An 18,703-nucleotide genomic window follows, 5' to 3' on the forward strand; every position below is an offset into this window, starting at 1 on the left:
TTGCTGTCCTTCTGCTCCTCTGAAATAGGAACCTGGATTAGCTCTGGCTGGCTGAAGCTCAACCCAGATAAGTCCCGAGCAATGCTGATAGGCAGCGGGAAGGAATTTGAGGAAGTGACAAGAAATGCCACGTCATCCACCATAAAGAAAGCTTGCCCACAAAGTGGCCTGGGAGGTGGCTTCTCAGCAACCGGTGCTCAGAAAAATGCAGATAAACGAAGAAGTCTTTCTAGCAGCAGGATAGAGAGCCAGCCACAAACAATTCATGTCCTTGCCACATCCTTCAGTGACTGTGAAGAGGAAAGGGAGCACTCCCTGCCCACATTCCCCCTTGCACAGCCCAAAATGAGGAGCCTGAGCAGAGAGTCCCAGGCACCCTCCTGCTGGAGGGGATTGGGACGCTGGGGGGTGGGGGCCGTGGCCTCCCCTCTGCTCACCTCTAACATATCAATCAGGCAATCCTGAGGATGTGATTTTAAACCAAGATTCTAGGTTACAGCCGTTGTGTCACAGGGAAGGGTAGATACCATGTCAGACATAAACTCTTCCTAATTTCATTCACCAAGTAAGGGACATCATAATAATCTGCTATGGCATCTGTCACTGCAGAGATTTCCACTGTTCTTCACAAAAGTTTCACAGGAAAGTGGAAGTCAGCAAGCAGTTATTCTCCAAAGAAATTCACAAGGCAAAAAAAAAAAAAAAAAAAAGGAGGTGGCCTAGCAAAGAAGACCGGGGAGAGTAGAACTCTTCTGTTCTGTCATTGTTTTCTGAAAGACAGTGCGACATTCCCTATTGGTTATAGATGGTATGGCTTTCTTTACTTACATTTTAAAATTTCATTCAGTGGACCTGTTCTCACAAAAAATGTATCCAAAGCTGGCCTGAGATATCTTCATGGAGAAATCTGTACTTTAAAAAAATAGAGCAAAAGGTCTAATATTTTTAGAAAAAAGTAGTCTGTATGATGAAATAATGCCAATGACCACTTAAAAGGGCATGTTGGATGAGATCTTGGATACCTATTCAATAAATCCCATAGCCAGTGTTCTAAACCTCTCTGTAGGAAATTCCGCCTTAGATTCTGCAATCTCAAACGTCCCAAACTTCTGTCTAGAGAGAAACCTCTAGTCCTGAGTCGCTAGTATCCCAGAGGTCTCATAAGGGCCACAGTTGTCAACAGACCTTATTTTCATCCTACACAGCCAGGGAAATATTCCAGTACAGTACACTGTTACTCAGAACTCTCTGAGAACACACCAAATAGGAAATGATTAGAATTACATTTACTTACTCTCACATATTAGCATTAAATTATTAGTTGTATTAGTGGCTTACATTTACATTAAACTTGCAAATTATATAGACCCTTATTTCCATTCTATGAGCATCTCAATTTTTTCCCTGCATGCATATCTAATCATTTGCTTACCTCTTATCACTCCGGGAACCTAGAGTTTTTAATTCCATGGATTTCCACAGGGCAAGAATCTAGGCCACCGTTTATGCACAGAAATCAATTCATCCATCACTACACTATGCATCAAAACAACATTTTAAGAGCAAAAGTTGAAGCCAGTGGCATTAAGCCAAAGCACCTCTCCTCACAAGGAAAATGCAGTGGGATTTTTAAGAGCAAAAAGGACGGGTCACAAAGGCTTTATGACTCAACAAGAAATGGGGAATACTTAATGGCCCAGAGTTTCTTAATTCAAATCTGGGACTTAAGACTGGGTGCCCAAAGAAAAGTGCTGATTGTTACATGCCCCAGTGTACTTCTGTGGTATTCCATGTAAATACATTCACCAGGTCAAATTTTCTCTCTCCTTGCCCCTGGTGAAATCACTAACCAATGATATTTTCATGTTTTGAATTAGAATCTGAAAGAGCACTTTTGCACCATGGTGCATTTTTACAAGGTCTGCATCTCTGAAACACAATATTACATTAACGTGACAGTTTCAGAGGGTTTTGGAGAGAAGGGTTGTGGGGGTTTGGGTGAGCCTGGGGGTGGGTATTAAGGAGGGCCCGTATTGCACGGAGCAGTGGGTACATGAACAATGAATTTTGGAACACTGAAAATAAAATAAAATAAAATAAAAATTTAAAATAAAACAAAACAAAATGACAGTTTCAAAAGAAATCCTGTTACTCAATATCAGAAATCATAGAAATGTCATTGGCTTCTTCTAAAACTGTATTCAGTCTGCTAACTACACCATTCACAAGTTATAACAATCTATGCAAATGTACATTAAAGCCATCAGAAGTGTTCCCCCACCGTATCTTTTTCCCACAGGCCAAATAAAGGTGAATTAAGAATATCTGGCAAAGGGTACACTGGGCTATGCCATTTCCCACAGCAAATGGGGTATTTTCCTCTGGGAATAAAACATTTTCTTTAAACTACTGTTTATAACCCTTATCAGCTCAACAGCAATAGAGCCATCAAGTCCAATCTCTTGTGGAAAAAAAGTCAAGGTCAACAAGTGCTTGCAGTTTTGTTTATCTTTAGCTGCAATTGCTACTGACATTCAATTGGGTCATAAACATGAGGTCTGTCAAATGTTCCCAATGAACAGGTGATCCGAAAGCTATCTCAGAACAAGGCCATTGCCAGGTAATCAAACAATCCTGTTATTACAATTATGATTTGAGTCCATTTATTTATAGATGCAAACATCAGTCAATCATGGATGAATATTGCCCTACCATTCCCACCACAGGGTAACAGGATTGAGGAAGTACAGGAGGGCCCTTGCTAGAATTACTCGCTGACAACAATGTGTGTCCTCCCACAAGCAGAGTACCATGCAAAGGAATGGCTTTCTCCCCTGAGCTCTTCCACTTAAAGGCAGTTTTCTGTAGCTCAACGCAGCCATGTCCTTGACCGTGCCGCCCAGGTTCCTGAGCCCTGTTGCCTTTCTCTGCCTGACAACCAACTCAACAGTTCCGTGTGTGTCTGTTTGGAATTGTTCCGTCCTTCCTTTATACCAGCATTGTTGCTACATTAGAAGACACTTCATTTCAACTTGAAAAGTGCTAGGATATGTTCAGCATGCTTAATTCTAAGGAGTCAGATGGCTATTTGGAATAAAGGCCACATACTTCTTTCCAATCCATCATGAAACTCACTGATATCCACAGGAACTATGCATTTGGATCTGGGTAGCACCTGGCTTCACGCCATTTTTGACTTACAGATTAAAAATAGACTCTGTTCCAGCTGCAAAGTAAGACACATTAAACCTACCACTTCCATTTGAAATATGAAAATTAAATCTAAGGATATGGCCACTATCTAAGACGATGGCTCTGACCCACATAGTACAAACCTATTGTCTCCACTTCAGTTATGAAAAATGAGCCTAAGGAACATTCTTGGAGCCTAAAAATAATGACGACACTTCTTACTATGTAGCTTTTATTAACATTCTATCATTTGGCAGAACAATTAATGTTTTCCAAAGCTGACTCCTTTCCTATCAAGAGCATCGGGACATCTGGAATCAAAGTAAAGGACAATCTTTCTAAAAATACACAAACCTACATCCTGGGAAAGAAAGTGAAAACTGAAAACGAACAAACAGAAAAATTGTAGACACACAAAATGAAGTACACTACTTTTAAGGACAACTTTCAACTTAGACATACTAAGTACCAGGTGCCAGTGCTGTTAGTCTAAACAAATAGTTTCAGGATAAGAAAGTACCCCTCCCTCTCTAGTATTCTAGCAAAAAACAAATGTAGCCAGAGTTCTATCAGCAACCCAAGAGTATACTATTTCCAGCCCTGGAGTCTCTTAAGTCTTGGGCAGGTGATTTGAAGATTCTACATAAACAGAAACATCAGCAGCCTGGGAAGGAGAAGGGGCTAAAAAACACACGAGGATGAGAATCCAGTGGGAGTCCATGAACACCGAGGCCCCTGTAACAAAACATCTACTCTGCAAATACTCAGGAAATGTTCATCAATCAGCTGTCAAGCAAAGGGGGAAGTCACCTCATTTTCAGAGCAGTAAACTGATGAAATGAGTCATGGAATTCCCATGATAGCTTGCCCGGCCTCTTCCTTTCCACCCAGCCCCCTGGTCCCCATGGAGACAGTGGGCCCTCCCCCCCCCCATCCTCCCTCCTCCCCACCCCCGCCACAGGAAAGCCGTGAAGAGAGAGAGAGTAGTGCCAGACTTCCATGGGCCACCCTCAGGAAGGGAGAGAAAAAGTGTTGCTTCTGCCCAGCCTGGATGTGAGGAAAAAGCCATAGGCAGCAACGGCCAGCCATATTGTCCCTATATCTGGAGAGGGGAAGGTACACTTCAGAAAACAGTGAGCCCTCCAGAAGGATCCTGTGGTGGAGGCAGCAGTATTCTGAGACCTTGGCATCATCCCAGACCATTCTAAACCCACCATCCCTGGAGTCCCCGGTCTCTTGGTCTAGTCCAGACTCCTTCTCAAAAGCTCTCCTCTCCAGCGCCTTGTCATGTCCTCAGCATTTCAGAGTAACTGCAGTGTGACTCCAGCCTTTCTCTACATCTGTTCCTCTTTCGCTCAGCTCTGCCACGACTCCCCACGGCCTCCCAAGCAAAGCCCCAATTCCTTGGGGCGGCCGATAGGATCCTTCACAGTTCACAATCTGGCCTCTGCTGCCTCAGGCCTTCCCCTCAGACTCTTCCTCTCACACCCTGTTCTCGGCTCCTGCTGAAGCATGAAGCACACGCGAAGCCTCCAAGGGCCATGCTTTCACTTTCCTCCTTGACTTCACACCAACTAATTTCTTTGCCTCACACGTCCTTCTACTTCACCTGCTCCAACTTCCCACCACAGACTCACCACCTTGGGGGCGCTAGCTGGAAGATCCCTGGCAGATTGCTGCCAGGGGTAACTACGGGGATGGAAGTGCCATGTGGAGAAGGAACCACATCCGAGTTCCATTCCGGCTCCCTAAGAAAAGGTGTTGTGATGGAGGAAGGGTGCTCCTGTGAAAGGAACAGGGAGAGGCCACCAGGCACTTGCTGACTCTCTGCCGGTTTGTTAGGTGCCATTCCTCTACTCCCAGATTACACTGAGCCCACTTAGTCACGAGCCCTAACCTACCATATGGAACTTCCAGCCTGGCCCCTGGACCATCAGCTCCTCGGTTCCAGGAACAGCCTCTTCACTCTGATTTCTCACATTTAGCCCAGTGAATACTCATTAAGTGAGGGAATGGTGCTATTTCTGTCCTTCCTCCATTATCTTTGAGAATACTCCTCTCAGAAGCTTTAAATTCACAATATCAAGCAATATTTTCTATTTGCACTTGATGTATTCCTTTCACATAGGGGATGCTCTTGGTGCTGGCATGTAGTGAACCAAATATTCGTAACACAAAGCCCCCTCCGACTGTCTAGGCTGAAACTGCATTCCCTCAGAACATCCATTTTTAAAGAGTGTGGTACCTGAATCTTCCCAAGCTGGCACCCTAGTTCTTCACCACCCAGTGCATCTCTTGGGTGCCATTAACCCTGTTTCCGGGGATGATAACCAGAACAAGAACATTCTCACCCACATCACTGAACCCCAGGGATGGGGAGAAAAGACTGGGAAATGGAGTTGGAGCACCATGAAATGGTCAGAGGAAGGAGACAGAAAAGGAGGAATGGCATCACGAAACTATGGGCACCATGGCCTCTGATGAAGAAAGGCCGCCATCTGTTACAACCATGGAAATCGAGACTCACTTAGGTGCCATGAAGCTAAACAAAGATTAGGCTGAATATGAATGCAGACATCTATCTAGTCAAACGGGTCAACCAAATATTTCTTGGGCATGGGCTGTGTCTGCACCACTCCATGCAAGGAACCGAGGCAAGTGCAAGAATCCCACCGGATTCCCTGGGTGCAGACACATGCAGGAATCTTGCTCCAGTCTTCATACCAGTTAAAGGGATTCTTCCAGACAACTTCCGTGGACTCTGTAAATCTTGTAACTAATTATATTTCACTCTTCATTTTGGCTGCTAGGCAGCTCAGAGCCAAGCTGACTACCTCTAGCAATTGTATGCGCTCTTTTACAATTTGTCTTGTCCTGTACTGCCCTTATGGCTGGCCTCTTGTTTGTTTTCCTTTCTTCACATCCTGTTTTTATCCTTTTATATTTATATTGTGTTGGATACATATTATATCCTTATATACATATATATACATATATAATATACATATATGTATATAAGGATATAAGGATAAAGATAAAAATGTATGTATATAAGGATATATGTATATAAGGATACATATCCCTATATACATATAACTATATATGTATAAATATATACATATATATGCTTATATATATAAAATGTATATAAATATAATATATATATAAATATAGATAACTATATACTTATATATATATATACTATATCCATATATATACTAAATCCTTATAGTATATTATAGTATAGATATATACTATATCCTTATTTGAGGATATATACCATATCCCTAAATCCTTCCTTAAAATGAAGGAGAGAATATATAAGTACATTGTAAAATTAAGATATATCCTTTTCTCCTAAAGTATCAAAATTGAAAGGGTATTAAGGTGCTATCTGTCCTGCTGGGAGAGGGACACTCAAGGACAGTTTCAAGTTCAGACAAATGAAATTTTTCAAGAGATAGCATTGATCGAATGTTAATAACCTAGCAACAAGTAAGTTCAGTATTTTCTATATTCATTCCTCAATTCCCCCTTCCTTAAAAATATATAAATTTTGAAGAAAATTTAAGATTTTCTAGGTATGCTCCTATTCTCTTTTTCTTCTGATATGGAAAGAAGTAAAAGATGGGGTGCTTGGGTGGCTCACTTGGTTAAGCATCTGCCTTCGGCATAAGTCATGATCCCAAGACTGGGATGGAGGCCCTGCTCAGCAGGGAGTCTCCGTCTTCCTCTGCCTCTTCCTCCCACCCCCGACTCATGCTCACATGCTCTCTATTTCTCTCTCTCTCAAATAAACAAATAAAATCTTAAAAAAAAAAAAGTGAAAGAAAATTCCACCTCTTTCATCCTTTGTTAGGAAATGAGATGAGCTATGTCTAGGAGGGATGCATATGGGTTGATATTGGTAAATGGGGGAAAGCCAAAGCTAATTGTACTAATCAAACAGAATGCTTTTAGGTTAAGTAATTATGGAAAATTATCTGCAAGACTGAACTAATCCACAAAGCCAGACACTTGAGCAAAACCCAACTTACCAACTACACTTCTGGGACCAATCAATGTAAGAGGTAGACAACGCCTACCTCTTTTTAAGGAAAATGCTTGGCATAAATTTACTGTTTGGGTTAGTTTTTGCTAGGCCAACAGCCAAAACCTCTACCACTATCCTTAATTAGTGCTAGCATTCATGAAGGAAGGAGATAAATTCAGGAGCAGAGCTGACTATCACATCCCACGGGATAGAATCATGTCTGCTGCGGGGAACCAGCAGACATAAAAGTGTCCTCCAAGGGTAACACAGGGTCCTGTCTCAGCATTCGTCATTCACCTACTGCGAGTTCCCTTAAAAGACCCTAAAATGTTCCCACTAGTCCCCACCCATCCTCTGTCAGAAGCCTGTTCGGGGTCACAGGATGGTGCCCAAGAGTAGGAGCAGGCAGAGCTGGCCATCAGGTGGGCACCATGATTTAAGGTACATCCCCAGACCCATCTACCACCAATTCTGAAAGGACTAGCCCTTGAGTCTCTTCTTGAGTGCTTCTGTAAAAGTGTATCTCTGGGAGTCAGGACCGGTAAGACCTCAGTGTCTATTTACACTTGGACTGGGATTGCCATGTGACCAGCCATCTGGCACCCACAAGAAATTAGTGTTGAGAGAATGTAGTGTAATCACAGTTTGAAAGCATGAGAGGGTTCCCAATCCTCTTGAATAAATAATTACCCACCCATGGCCATATGCCCTTAACTACTGCAACATTTTGGGGTCTTTTAAGGGAACTTGTGGTAGAGTGAATGACGAATGCTGAGACAGAACCCTATGTGACCCTGGGAGGAGATGTAAAGATGAAGAAGACATAGTCCTTTCCCAGGAAGCATCCTGGGGAGGCTGGGGCAAAAATGGCTCACTTCAGTGTACGAGAAGGGTAAGACACAGGATACCATGACAACACAGAAGAGGGGGACTTCCTCCAATCTGGGAGTTCACAGAATACTTCCTGCAGATTACAATTAAACTAAGTTCAGAAGTTTTTAACTTGGGCTACATAGATCCTCCCCACTTAAGGGGCCCAGGGTTCAAATTCAGAAGATCTTCCTACGTGCAAAGGGAAAGATCCAAATTTTATTCTCACTAACCTCTAACTGAAATAAGCATTTCTTTCAAGCGCGTACCTAGGTAAGTGACAAACCAAAGAACCATTAGCAGAACCTGTGACTTTGTCACCAAAGGAAATCATATTTACATACAACAATATAGTTGTTACAAACATCTTAAAACATCATTTACATTCCTCACTATTTCAAAAATGTGGTAGACGATAGAATCACTGCTAGACCTCGTTATTTAATACATATTTAACAAGGCACTATATCATTGTATTACAATTTGTTTTTTAAAACATTTTGATAACTGAATTTCAATATAATTAGTTTCCCTTGTAGTCCTATGTATTTTATTTTATTCATTAATAAAAATATTACACCGACAAGGCAGCCAACCATTGTCCTTGCCAGATTGCCAGTCCCCAAAATATCAGCATTCCCTGCAAAGGATGAGCAAGAGTTGGCAGCCAGGTGACTAACGGTGGAGAGAGCAATGGTGACCCCAGTGGTTCAGGCAGCAGAGGCCCCGAGTGGCCACCTGGCTATGTGGGAGGGCTGAACCAAGTTCCTGAGACTGGGCTATGGATCAACGTTGATCTCACAGGGCTCACCAGATGCTGAACCTTTATGGCAGTCAGAGGACCAAGGGAGAGGGGTGCCTGTGCCAGCTAGGTTAAATGTCTCCCACCTTGTCTTTCAGCCAACAGCCCTCCTCCTAGAGTTCACCATGTCTGGGTCATTGGCCTATTATGAAATAAATACACTCACAGCTCCCTGAGAATGTTCAGTATTCAGAGAAGATTCCACATACACATGCTTGATGCTCGAGGTAGCGCACACCAACTTCCAAGGGTAAATACTATGCCCTAGTCATTCTCAGAGCCTCGTACAGAACATACGGTCAGCGCCCAATTCCTTTCTGACCACCTGACCAGAATGGATACATTTATACTTCTCCCCTTAAATACAGCTCTTGGTAATATTGTGGCTTATCTGCAAAAGCTATTACAGTTCTAAACTCTTTTTATCTCCCTGGGCTACGTTAAATGGATACTTCCCCAAAGTTAATGTCCTCATTTCTGCCTTGCCAACAATGACATGGGGTGAAGAATCTGCCACCCAGGACGATGGGTCCTCTCCTGGTGTATTTTCCTGGGTAGCAACTGAAACACAGGTTCAGCTGGGCCAGGTGGGCTGTGTGTGGCAGCCCTGGAACTCCTAGGAGGGCCGATCTGAAAAAACAAGTGACTGCATATAGCTTAAAACCGAACGCAGAATCAAGAAGGGAAAGGGAGAGAGAATGAGGGGGAAAAAAAAAAAAAAAGGCCTTCGTTAGAAACTGCATTAAATAATTACATAATGACACATTAGTATCTAGGTTTTTAAAGCTCAGGTCGCCATTTTTATCATTAACACGAGGTAATAAAACCCACATTATTAATAGAAGAATGGAATATTTCTTCTCTACGTGATGCAGTTGGGGGAAAATAGATTACAGCTCTGGGAAGAAAGAACGGAGCATTACAAACAACTCTGAGTCCACCATGATAGAACATCTATTCCACTCTCGGCGAAAAGCTAACACTATGAACAGCCAGAGAGGCCTTCTCTAACTTACAGCAGGCTGAGGGAAACTGACAGGAAGATACCTTTTTATAAAAGTTTTCAGAGGCGCGTGGGTGGCTCAGTGGGTTAAAGCCTCTGCCTTCGACTCAGGTCATGATCTCAGGGTCCTGGGATCGAGCCCCACATCGCGCTCTCTGCTCAGCAGAAAGCCTGCTCCCTTTCCTCTCTCTCTGCCTGCCTCTCTGCCTACATGTGATCTCTGTCTGTCAAATAAATAAATAAAATCTTTAAAAAAATAAAATAAAATAAAAAATAAAAATAAAAAAGTTTTCATACTTCCTGGCTACAGAGCCAAACAATGAACTGACAGAACATCAACGTACATATAATTCTTTACTTATTTTTTATTTAAAACTATCACATGACTCTTGAGAGGCCAGTGTAATTAATTCTAGGAAAGCCTGAGAACTGGAGTATAATTTCAGAACTTCTACAAGTCATCCCGGAGCAGGCACTTTTTTTTTTTTTTTTTAAGATTTTATTTATTTGTCAGAGAGAGAGAGGGAGAGCAAGCAAGCACAGGCAGACAGAATGGCAGGCAGAGGCAGAGGGAGAAGCAGGCTCCCTGCCAAGCAAGGAGCCCGATGTGGGACTCGATCCCAGGACGCTGGGATCATGACCTGAGCCGAAGGCAGCTGCTTAACCAACTGAGCCACCCAGGCGTCCAGAGCAGGCACTTCTTAAACGACAACCACAGCAGCGACAACAAAACTCCACGTGGCACGCACGCATCCACCCCATGCCACAAAACTCAGGTGTCCACACAGGTGACAATGCCAAGTGCCAGCAGCCAAGTCTACACGACTTACGGAGTCCACTCTCATACTACAAACCATGGAGAAGACAGAATTGTGGTTTTAAGGCCATGGTTAACAAGGATCATGCCTTTTACATGTCAAAAATTAGAGTATAAATTTGATAAGATATCCAGACCGTGAGTTCACGCATAAATAAAAATGAGCAATCAACAGAAAATATAAGAAATGACCCTGGTGACAAATGCCTTGTCTCTTCCGATCGAGGGTCATACCTATTCAAAGCCAATCACATGAGGATGGAATCAGTAAAGGTCAATCAAAGGCAGGCTGAAACTCCAACTATCTAGCTGACCTTCAGAGCTTGTGACAAATTGCTATCAGTCAATGTCAACTAATGACAGGAGCTCTTTGGCTAATCAATTGTTCTAAAAATGATCAAGAAAACTACTCACAGGACAGCTCATTTTCACATCAATGCCTATGAAGTATGAAAAGCTCATTTTTTGAGTTTTTAATAAGCTCATAAGTAAAGCAGTTACTTGGTAACAGAGGTCACCTTACAGAAAAAGACAGAACCTTTGTCTGCCTCTTACATATTCTTTTATTACCATATTATAGTAAAATTATGCCATGGATATGCCAGAGGGCTACATAATAAAGTAGGGAACACCTCATGCACTTTTGGAACAAATACTTCTGTGTCGGAGGGAAATATATTTGGGAGTAAATAATTTCAGAGGCATTTTTCAGTCGCTTAAGAGGAAAAACACTGACTTCCAGCTTCCCAGCGATGTCACCTAATAGTCAGAAGATACAGTCTCTGTGAAAACACTCATGGCCAAGTGCATGTCCCCTAAATATACAGTTACTGCTCTTTGGATGACAAAGTTATTTTTCTTTGTTTTGAGATGACCTGCTTTCATGATGCTAGAAGTCAAGAGAATAGGGAACAGAAAACAGTTACTCGCATTTGATGAGTCAATAAAAGGAAAGGTTGAATATACAGCATGGGTTGTTCCAGAAAAACAGTTCTCTGTCTATCCATCTTGTTCAACGTGTTTGATAAGTTAATGATATGAACCTTTTGATAACAGGGATTTGCTGAGTATAATAACTTCCCCTTTCTTTTTTACACCTGACTTTTCCCATCAGGAAATCATTTTCCTCTTCTGCCTACCACTGCGCGCAAAGGCCACTCTTTAATCTGCAGCCCAACATGAAGTGTGACTAAAGTAACACACGAGGCTGCAGTGGTCTAAGGGTGAAGGCCTGCAGTCACAATTATATTTTACTTTTCTCTCCGAAGCGTATTAGTCAAAAAGCATTAGGGCACCACTGAAATACAAGAAGTCCCCGCAGAAGTGTAAGACTTAACAAGTAAGTGTGAACAAATAGAGATCATTCAAGTTACCCTGACCAGCGATAAATGGAATGAAAAAAACCCAAACAAACTTTTTTTTTTTTTTTGATTCACAGGGTTCTGAGTTCTTATAAACACTGTTTTAAAAATCAGTTGGGATTAAAAAAAAAAAAAGGCAAAGAAAACTGTTTCTAAACAAGCAGCGTTCACTTTGTGTTTTCATCTGAAAAACTGCAGATTACAGATTACATCCCAAACCTGAGTTGCTATGGTAGTTTTTCAAATGAAAATATCTTCTGTGGCCTCAACCACTCTCAAGTTGTCCATAGGAAAGAAATAAAGGAGGGAGGGCAACACTTAAGCCGAGCCATAATTGGAAGTATGTGAAAAATGAAGTGTCAGTTTGGTCAATAAAGGGCAAAGGTCAAGGGGAACTGCAGCCCAAACTCTGCGAGAAATGTGCTCATTAAGACATCCAATCAGAGCGCTCCTTCCCACCTATCCCATTATTCATCGGACAGCTGACTGTTTCAAATGCCCGGGTTTGGGCTGTTATTACTTTTCTTCTTCATGTAAAAAGGCAAGCTGGTATATAAATCGTTGCTTAGTCATCTGGAACGTAATGTGGCCCTTCCCCGCTGCCCCTCTCCCTGCTCCCCGCCCCCTCCCAGCCAGCTCTGCCTGCTGGTCTCCCAAGCCTGAAACAACTGCCTTCGGATTCCCTTTAATAATAAATGGGATTGCCTTCTGCCTGTAGGTTGCCTGAACTCATACAAAAGCTGGAGTTGCGGGGTCGGGGGGGACGGGGTACACTGGGAGGCATTGCAACTATCACACATTATTATAAAGAAATAGCAGTACTTTTCAATTATTCCTCTTTAAAGAAATATGCTGGTTTTGCTTTTTTTTATTTTTAAGTAGGAGCAAAGATACTATTGTTGAATGAGTCCTGCCCCCCAAAAGGAGAAGTTCAGAAGTGGGTTTTAGAGGTTTCAGCAATCATTAAAGCCCTTTCAAGTTGAGATGTTTTATATCAAATTTCAACATAGAAATAATACTTTCTCTTTTTTCTCACAAAAGAGGAAAATGAGATGAGCTTTAAATGGGGAATGCTCTGCAAGAGAAATGTCCTTATTTGTTTTGTATGCTCCTAGTTTCAATTCAATAAATCTGTGAATGAGCGAAATGGTATAGGCTCTTAATACATAATACAAATTAATTATATCAATCATCACATTTCTCTGTGAATCTCTCATTCTACTTAACACTAGAATCTAGATTCTCACTCCCCAGCAGAGTATAACCCCCCTGAGGCTAACGCTGACTCTGGCCCATTACCAGCTCCGCCACCATTATGGAGACAGGGCCAGGCCTGGTACAGACACTGTTGAAAAAGGCCTCAACTTGGTAAGAGAAAGAGGGTTCATCAACGATCTGTTTTCCATTCCTCGTCACACAAAAGCACCAGAGGACACAGGCCTCAGGAGCATGAGCCCTAGAGTCACACTGTATGGGTTTGGGTCCTGACTCTACTACCACCTGTATATGACTTTGGGCAAGTCTCCTAGCCTCTCTGAACCTTTGCCATCTCTTTTACCAAGTAAGGGTTGGAAATACCTACACTGACAGATAGCCCTTAACATGTCATTATGCTATTTCATTGCTAGCATATACTCCTCTCTCTTGACGTTGAACAAAAAAAAAAAAAAAAAAAAAAGGAAGACATGTCCAAACGCAAACCATGGTCAGTCATAACCAAAGCTGCTTGTGAGTTATAGGGTGACTATGGCAACCCTCCTGGGAAAGAGTCCAAATACGGTGGAGAGAAACACCAAATGTGCTTGGTGTTCTCCTGCTCCAAGCCACATGCTTCCTAGAGGAGACCCTGGTTCTGGTCAGTAGGGCAGCGGCACATGGTAGGAGAAAAAAGACAGAGGAAGGAGTCATGCGTCTGCCAATATGCACCTCATCTTATGTGTGAGACCCCGCCTGGGGTCGTGAAAACAGCCCCTAATGGGGTCACGAAGCAAAGCCAAGAGACAAGATCCTGGAGTTGACTCTGACCGTTACTTCAGTATTTCTGAGCTTACATTTTTCTCTTCTGGAATGGGAAAGGGGCAAATAAGAGACAAGGATAAAATCAGGATCCAATGTCGTAGCTTCGGCAGTGCTCTGAGGAAGCAAAGAAGTACCCAGGATCAATGTCAGAGCAACATCACCAGAACCCCCAACCAGAGACAGGCGTGGGGCCTTCCTTTTCAATGCCAGCTTAAAGGAGCTTCACTGTCAAAGACTCACATTCCTGCAAACGGCCACAAGTGTTCATATTAAATGAAAGTAGAGGCCCTCAGAAAAGTTACCATGATAAACGGTCTGAGTTGGGGGGAAAGGCGTATTATGTAAATCAGAAATAAACATCAAATCCCTGAAGAATAATAGTTTTTAGCATCTTCTTAATTATGTATCTTGCATGTACTCTTTTTAGAATGCCCAGCATTGGATTCTGTTTTATATTTTTATGCTTAGATAAAAATTTGGACTAAAACTATTCCATCAACCACAACAGCCGCTAATTTGGCAAGTCATCAGGCACTCAAAATCCCCCAAATTGCTGGAAGCATCACTAGGAATTGTCACTGTATTTTGAAATCTGTCAGAATATTACAAATTTCCTGAATGACTTTTTTTTTTTTAAACTTTGAAAGTCCAAATGAAGATATAGCCTGCCTAATGCCTATGTCATGTGCAGATAAGGTAACAGAGGCAAGCCTGGGGATTTCTTTTTTATTTTTTGGTTTTTTGTTGTTGTTGTGTTTGTTTGTTTTTTTTGTTTTTGTTTTTTTGGGTTTTTTTTGTACCACAGGTGCCATAATGAAGTGGTGAAAAATGAAAAGGAATGAGGAAAAAGAAACACAGTACAAATAATACAGTAGAGAAAGTTTTAAAATATGTATTACTCCTGTCTGTGGGGGAAACACCTCTTTGGATATGTTCTTGACAGATTGAGTTATTTCTGTCTATTGGGTATGTATAAAGACATATTTATGGATTTATAAATCTTTTGAAGAGGGCTGTTATTTACCCAGTTGACTAAAATGGACTCAAACTGTGTAAATAACTATTTAGGACATGCATTACGGGCCAAATGCTGGCACAGCTTACATATCTATGGCTGCCAGAAAAGGCAGGCAGGGCAAACATGGAAAAGCCACTGTGCACAGTTAATCTGAAGGCTGCACAAAGACCCAGCTCCACAGGTCTCAGGGATGAAAAAAGGTTTAGGAGGGTCACGGTTGGCATGGAAATGCACAGATGTAGTGGCGGCAGCACTTGCAGGCATCATTCTGCATTTAGCCAGAGAGAAAACACACTGCCCAGGAGGAGAAGCCACAGAGAAGGGCAGGTAAGACCACAGGAGGGCCTCCTGCACCCTGGCTCTCAAGGTGTTGGGTGGGGGCTGGGGGGGGGAGTCTACACAGAAGGCTTCTTTTGGATCACAGTGGGAGTCACTGGCTTGATTCCTCAGTGGAGAGCCAAGAAAGAGAGCATGGGGACAAGAATCTTAGACAAATAATCAGGAAACTGAAATTTGGGGTCTGATGCTGCCCAAGACCACCCCAAAGCTCTCAGGGCAATGCAATGTTCTTAACTAGTTATAAAAATGGCTCCCTTAAGTTCATTATTTGGAAACATTGAGTTGAAGATTTTTTTTTAGTTGAAGATATTTTTATGTAATTAAATGCAACCAAGAGTTTCCATTCATTTAGGCTTTGCACCACCTCAAAAAACCAAATGAGTAAGACTTTGCTGTGTAATTTTTGAAAGTGAAACAAGCAAGAAGTTCTTATAATGAATTTTTAGTATAAATACAAATTATATTACTTAAAATTGAAAATTGTTAAAATTAAATTAAAAACTGTCTTTATTTCAGTTTTATCCATGTGTAACTGACATCCAGAATTCAAGGTATAGAGAGAGCATAATGACTTACCTATCTTGCAAAATGATCAGCTCAATAAGTTTAGTTAATGCACATCATCTTGTCTATAAACTATATTATTAATAAAGAGCCCATCCCTCAGCCCTGATCTGTGCTTTTCTATGTGCTTCCTTCTATCTCTCTTTTTGTAATTTTTTAAAAGAGTTTCCTTTAAGTCATCTCTACACCCAATATGGGGCTTGAACTCACAACCCAAAGATCAGGAGTCATATACTCTACTGACTGAGCCAGTCAGATGCCCCATTCCTCTTTTTTTTCTTTCCTTTATTTCTTCCCCCGAAGTGGGAATATTGGTCCCAATACCAATATGGGACCAAATAAGGTCCCATACCTTATTTTCCTCCTCTGTCAAATGAGGCCAGGATTGTTTTAGGAAGGCTCAACAGAGCTCATTCAGATGATATGGGAAAATTCTTTTTTAAAAAAAAAAAAAAAAAAAAGCAGAATAGGTGGTGATCTTATATGAAAAGTACAAAAGAGAAATAATGTAATTAGAAAACTCAGGTACTGTGAAAGAGACATGTCTCCAGATTACCATCAAATTCCTTATTAAATTGGCCTTTGGATAACACTTGTTGAAGGAAAAGGAAACATGCAAAATTCCTAATTCCCTGTTATGACGTGTCACAGGGGAAGAACTGGGACAGGGCCTTTGGCCTCTCAAAATCCTTTCATCAGAGTATGTTTGAGAAAGCATATATGCTACAATTTTACATTCAAGTCCGTTTCAGCAGTTCGCAAGCCATCAAAGCAGCAGCTAAGCTACCTGCCTGTTCCTAGATGATAGATAATATATATATATTTTTTTAAAGCAAGAAACAAAAAAGAAAAAGAAACAAACAGATAAAACAAGAGGCTATGACCTCGTGTAGCAATTTTGGAGTACAGGAAGAAGAATTTAGATCCCCTTTCCACCTTTTTGGAAACTCGTGGAAGAAGCTGAAAATAGGGCTTCCTATTGAAAGTGCCGACATCACCTTAGTTCTAGCCCCGGGAGCAGCAACACCATCACACATACATCCACACACTTGAAAGAGAAAAGGCCCCGTGGATTTATGCTGCGTATCAGTTTCCAGTAAAAGTCAGAGGTCAGAGGTTACATGTTTCGGCCTCAGCTCTCAACGCGTTTACTATCGTGGGCTCCATTTTTTTACTACACTCAGAGTTGTGGTGAAGTCAGCAACTTTCCTTTGAACAATAAAATATCTCAGATGCTTAAAATTCTATGTGTAGAAGTTATTCCCAGTCCAAGTAGCATACACGTGCCTTAAAAAAAAAAAATTTCCTGGTTTTGTTTTCCAATTAATGATGTCAAATTCATTTTAGACTTTGCAAATCTAATTGGTCCAGCCCAATGTATGTGAGAAAACAAAATTCTTTTGTTGTCTAGAGGCACACCATCATCACACCAGATTTTAAAGTATGCACCTACTGTGGGCTCAGAGTCAACTCCAATAAAGCCGTCTTTTTATTTTCAAATAGAGAATACGCTCTTAAGCTTTGGTTGTGCTAACTGAACACAAAATTCCTCTGCAGTGGGTCTCACCGAAGGCAGCACAAGACATCTGAATACTCATTCGCCTTTTCGCTGAAGATGAACTACATGTTAAAACTTTCTTTCCTACTAGTCACGGTCAGACGTGCATAGCCATGGACACCCAAGTATACACACAGGTATGTGCATTCAAGGAACAGTACGAGCTAAATGGATCTGGCTTCTTTTCATTTCTCCCTAATTCCCTGTAGTCTGACTTTGCAATGAAGTCAAGCACTTAAGAGATTCGGATAAGCAAATCCGGAAAAAAACCCGCCTCAACCCAGTGGAGAGGGAAGCCCAGTGTGGGTTCCCAAAAGGCTACGGCCTTCTAAGCATCTGAAGACATCACTAACTTTGAATCGTGAAAGATGTTTCTTCATGATCTCTTGAGAAGCCTCTAAGGGCAGGTAATAAAAATACTTTTTTATTTGGATCGCAGGGTAAGAGTGGGCATGCTCTTTACACACACTTGAACTTCTAATCTCCTCTAATCTTGCCCCCGGTCAATTCACCGACCCTGTTTTCTGGAGGTGAGCAGGTGATGGCCAGTTAGGCAGCTGGGGTGGCACAAAGGAAGAAAGGGTCTGGAGAAACAAATAAGAGAAGCTGATTCCCCTACGCTAAGGGGCTTATGTTCTAGGAGAAACGGGATTAATAGGAACTAACTAGGCATTTCTGATTTTTCAACCCTTAACAATGAAACGAGTAGCACGAGAGAATGAGAACGCCTCTCCTACCTTGCTCACTGCTGTTATCCCCACTGTGCGATGTGTGGCCGCCGCTGGAAGGGCCCGGGGTTCCTCCCGAACGCGTCGATGCTGTGTCATCGTGATCTCTGTTCCAAGAGGGCTGTGGGGGCACAGATCAGAAATCCAAATAGAGTGGTCTGTTAACACTGGTCCAGTGGGATCCCATCATATAGTAACGAAGTTAGGGAAGCCTAGGCCGGACGGCCAAGCCACCTTTCCCGTTCCCCTCCACAAACGGCGCCAGCTCGGAGCGATGTTGGCACATTTAAAATTGGCCAGTTTCTGCCTCTGAGCTAAAATAATATCTACAAATAGTTATTCTATAAGTAATCGTATGCTTTATTACCAAGGAAAACAAAAACGTTCCAGGCAAAGAAG

General features: G+C 42.0%; 1 protein-coding gene across 3 annotated transcripts in view; it reads right to left on the bottom strand.

Moving 5' to 3' along the window:
- The window catches only part of MEIS1 (Meis homeobox 1), a 677,893-nt gene that overhangs the window by 76,330 nt on the left and 582,860 nt on the right, over window positions 1-18,703 (bottom strand). For all 3 annotated transcript variants that reach the window (XM_082746690.1, XM_082746688.1, XM_082746689.1), the window contains one exon: window positions 18,314-18,425. In XM_082746690.1, the coding sequence (XP_082602816.1) occupies window positions 18,314-18,425 (112 nt within the window). The remainder of the gene's footprint in view (window positions 1-18,313; window positions 18,426-18,703) is intronic.

The sequence above is a fragment of the Mustela nivalis genome (genome assembly GCF_964662115.1).
Source record: "Mustela nivalis genome assembly, chromosome: 8".
In the NCBI taxonomy this organism is placed as follows: domain Eukaryota; kingdom Metazoa; phylum Chordata; class Mammalia; order Carnivora; family Mustelidae; genus Mustela; species Mustela nivalis.